Raw genomic sequence first — 3214 nt, 5'->3', positions numbered from 1 at the left:
CAGAACTTACTGTTCTCCTCTCAGGCTTGCTGGCAATTTTTTTTCTTTTGGTATTGGGGATTGAACCCAGGGGCGCTTAAGCACTGAGCCACACCCCCAGTAGCCCCTCCCTCCCCCCTTAGAAATATACTTTATTTAGTAACAGGGTCTCGCTGAGTTGCTGAAGCCTTCACTAAGTTGCCGAGGCTGGCTTTGAATTCACCATCCTCCTGCCTCAGCCTCCTGAGCCACTGGGATTACTGGTGTGTGCCATTGCTCCTGGCTCCTGAGGCTGGTAACCCTTGACCCAGATGTCCTGGGTGTGCCTTGCTCTGCTCCCCAACTCTGACCTGCCACATGGTGTGGCTCCCTGCCTTTCACACAGCTGCTGCAACGCACAGGGGCTGGGTCCCAGGAACCAATCGCAAGGTGTAAATATCCCGAGTGGAAAAAGCATTTAATGCAACACATGGGCCAGCACCCTGGCTTGGCAATGCAGCTAGGAGCCCAGGGTCCCCCACATCAGATCCCACAGCTGCCTGAGCTGTGGCGTCATGGCCCAGGTCTGGGAAAGGGATGGTGTTCTAAGTGTAAGGCAGGCTCCCCAGCACAGGACACATGCTTTCACCCCACGTAAGAACCTAAGCTGACCCATGGCTAGCGAGTGTACACCCTCTGCACACGTCCACACATGCCCACCGGGGGCCATCCGTTCTCAGCCACCCGCACGTGGGAGTGCACACCTGTGCAGACGCACACAAGGCAGTTGCTTGGAGACGTGCTGAGAGGGCAGCTAGAGCGCCTGGGACCAGGCCTGAAAAGCTCTCGTCAGAGCCTGAAGGGAGCCGAGCTGGGCAGGAGGGTGGCTGTGGGGAGGACTGCAGGGCCGAGCTGCCACCTGCGGGTGTCCACTGAAATAGGAGCCCAAATGAGCACAACGGGAGGCTGCACTCGCTGCACTCCTGACGCCGGGGCTCCCTGACTGTGGCTGCGTTAGGAACCCTGGCCAGGGCAGGAAGGACAGAGCTCCGTTGGAAGACCTGAGTGTCCAGCAGAATGGGGAAGGGCATCCTGAGGGCCCCAGGGGAGGCCAGCCCTGGAGGCTCTTGGCTGCAAGTGCAGCTTTACAGAGAACACGCCCTGACGCTGGCCCCAGGCCCTACCGAGCGGTCTGTGTGGGGAGGGTGCCCATGAGGCCTACAGGGAAAGCCCCCTCACTTGCCCACAGTCCTCCTGGAGTCCACTCCTGAGCATCCTGCCTGCCTGGCCCTTCTGCAGGTGAGCAGGGAGGCCATAGCCTGGGAGCCTGGGTGTCCAGATGCTGGGCAGAGGTCCCTCCCTGCAGGCGTGATGCTTGGGCTGGGCTGGGGAGATGCCTGTGGGCCCAGCAGCAGCACCCTCCTCCCATCACTCCTCCTTCCATCCCTGGGCAGCCAGAGCACGGGACTTGGTGGTCCTCGCTCATCCGAGCACCTGGCCCCTGAGACTGCTGAGAGATTGCGGGAGGCCAGCAGAGCATCTGCCCAGCACCTGTACTGGTGGCAAGAGGAAGCCAACCAGGCCCACCTGGGGGCAGCCACCAGGAGTCCTCAGTCACCGAGAGGTGAGGTCACCCCTCCTCTGCAGGGGACACCAGTCCGTGTCTGGGTACAGCAGACAGTGCACAGACTTAAACCTGCGAAGGAAGAAATCGAAGTCAAGACTGTGGGCCAACACGAGCCCCGGGGGCCCAAAGCCCCCCACCTGCTCACCGTGTGGGGTCTTGCTGCAGACTGAAGCCTCCAGCCACGTTCACCACGTTGTGTGGGTTCTCGGGACCCCCGTAGCTTAGGGTGACCTGGGAGAACAGGAAGCAGACAGGAGGGCCAGCCCTTTCTCCTCTACCCCTACCCCGGGGAAGATGCACAGGGACTCTTTACCTGATGGCCTTGTGCCCAGTAACAAAATGACCTGGCCAGGGTCCCCCCGCTGACCACACAGAAGTCCCAAGGCTGAGCCCTGTACTCCTGCTCAGCTGGGAGAGCACCTGGGTGGTGGGCTGGCCAGCCAGGGTGATGGAGGAGGGTGGGGCAGGCCCAGGGGCAGAAGCGCCCACTGAGGCGCCAGGGAGCCCAGGGCCTACCTGCTGGAGCACGGCCTCGGGCGGCAGCCTCTGCAGGTTCTCCAGGTGGGAGTGGAAGAGGGGGCTGTGCAGCAGGCGAGCACCCAGCAGCCCCTCCACAATATAGCCCACTGTGCAGTCATCCGGCAGCCGCACCCGCTCAGCAGTGCTCATGAAGCTGCCCAAGCTGCGGGGAAGGCTGGTCAGCTGCTTCAGCCCTCACCCCAATCCCGCTGCCTCCCAGCACCAGCAGCTGGGCCCCTACTCACCTGGCCCACGGGCTCATCTTGAGAGCAAGGCCCCTGCTCAGGCAAAACCCGGCCCCACCAGTGGCAAACCAGAACTTGCCTGTGGTCACCTGGAGACAGGAAGCTCTGGTCAGACTGCCCAGGAGAGAGCTCCTCAGCCCTGACCCCAGCGCCATCCTCAGGCCATCTGCCCCACCACGTACAGTGCCGCCTCCAGGAACCCTCTCAGTGGCCTCGATGGGGTGGTCCAGGCTGGGCCTCCCCAGGTAGACATCCTGGCTGGGAGAGAAGGCCGACAGCAAATGCAGCAAGCCCTCGGGGTTCACGTAATTGTCATCATCCACGTGGCAGAACCACCTGCAGGGGGGGCAGTGGTGTACACGGGGCTGGTGGCTGAGAGGGCCCCCACCATTCACCCTGGGTTCCCTGGGGGAGCGGGGAACACCACCGCCTACTTGCGACCTGACTCGATGAACTTGTCGTACTCCACGGACATCTTGCAGCAGAGCGCCTGGCGGGTTCGCAGCGCCGAGCAGTTGGTGTTGACGACGCGGCCGCCTGCTGAGTTGGCAGAGGGGAAGTGGAGGGTGGACGCCCAGCCTACCCCTGAGGTCGAGGCCAGAGCGCGGTGCCCGGCCGCCCGGCCCACGTCCAGATGCAGCCCGAGCTCAGCCTCGCTCAGCCGGGACTGAACACATAACCGGCCCTTGGGAGTCCAGCAGCGGAAACGGCTAGCGGAGGGGCAGCCCTGACCAGACCTGAAAGGGACGTTCCCTGTCGGGCAGAGGACGCGGCACTGGCCAGGGGCCCCGGGAAACCTAGCAGTGGCAGTGGCAGTGGCGGGGGAACAGAACCTGGCCGGCAACACGGGGCCCCGGGCGCTGGA

General features: G+C 63.3%; 1 protein-coding gene across 1 annotated transcript; it reads right to left on the bottom strand.

The window, feature by feature from the left end:
- Nucleotides 1-419: 419 nt before the first annotated feature.
- Nucleotides 420-2953, bottom strand: Rfng (RFNG O-fucosylpeptide 3-beta-N-acetylglucosaminyltransferase). The gene is made up of 7 exons (XM_015504028.2): nt 2784-2953; nt 2532-2685; nt 2350-2438; nt 2102-2267; nt 1731-1816; nt 1546-1654; nt 420-890 (listed from the first exon to the last, which is right to left on the bottom strand). Exons 1-6 carry the CDS (start codon nt 2822-2824, stop codon nt 1573-1575), a joined length of 618 nt encoding a protein of 205 aa, XP_015359514.1. The 5' UTR covers nt 2825-2953; the 3' UTR covers nt 420-890; nt 1546-1572.
- Between the last annotated feature and the right edge of the window lie 261 nt (nt 2954-3214).

Source organism: Marmota marmota, unplaced genomic scaffold, assembly GCF_001458135.2.
Source record: "Marmota marmota marmota unplaced genomic scaffold, marMar, whole genome shotgun sequence".
Lineage (NCBI taxonomy): Eukaryota > Metazoa > Chordata > Mammalia > Rodentia > Sciuridae > Marmota > Marmota marmota.
Note: the sequence above shows the minus strand (reverse complement) of the source record. Positions and strands in the feature narration are given on the sequence as shown.

Coding starts and splice junctions, on each gene's coding strand:
- Rfng (XM_015504028.2), bottom strand. CDS start 2,824: ATGTCCGTGGAGTACGACAAGTTCATCGAGTCAGGTCGCAA. Junction 2,268..2,349: donor AAGATGAGCCCGTGGGCCAG/GTGAGTAGGGGC, acceptor CCTTCCCCGCAG/CTTGGGCAGCTTCATGAGCA. Junction 1,817..2,101: donor CCGAGGCCGTGCTCCAGCAG/GTAGGCCCTGGG, acceptor CTGTTCTCCCAG/GTCACCCTAAGCTACGGGGG.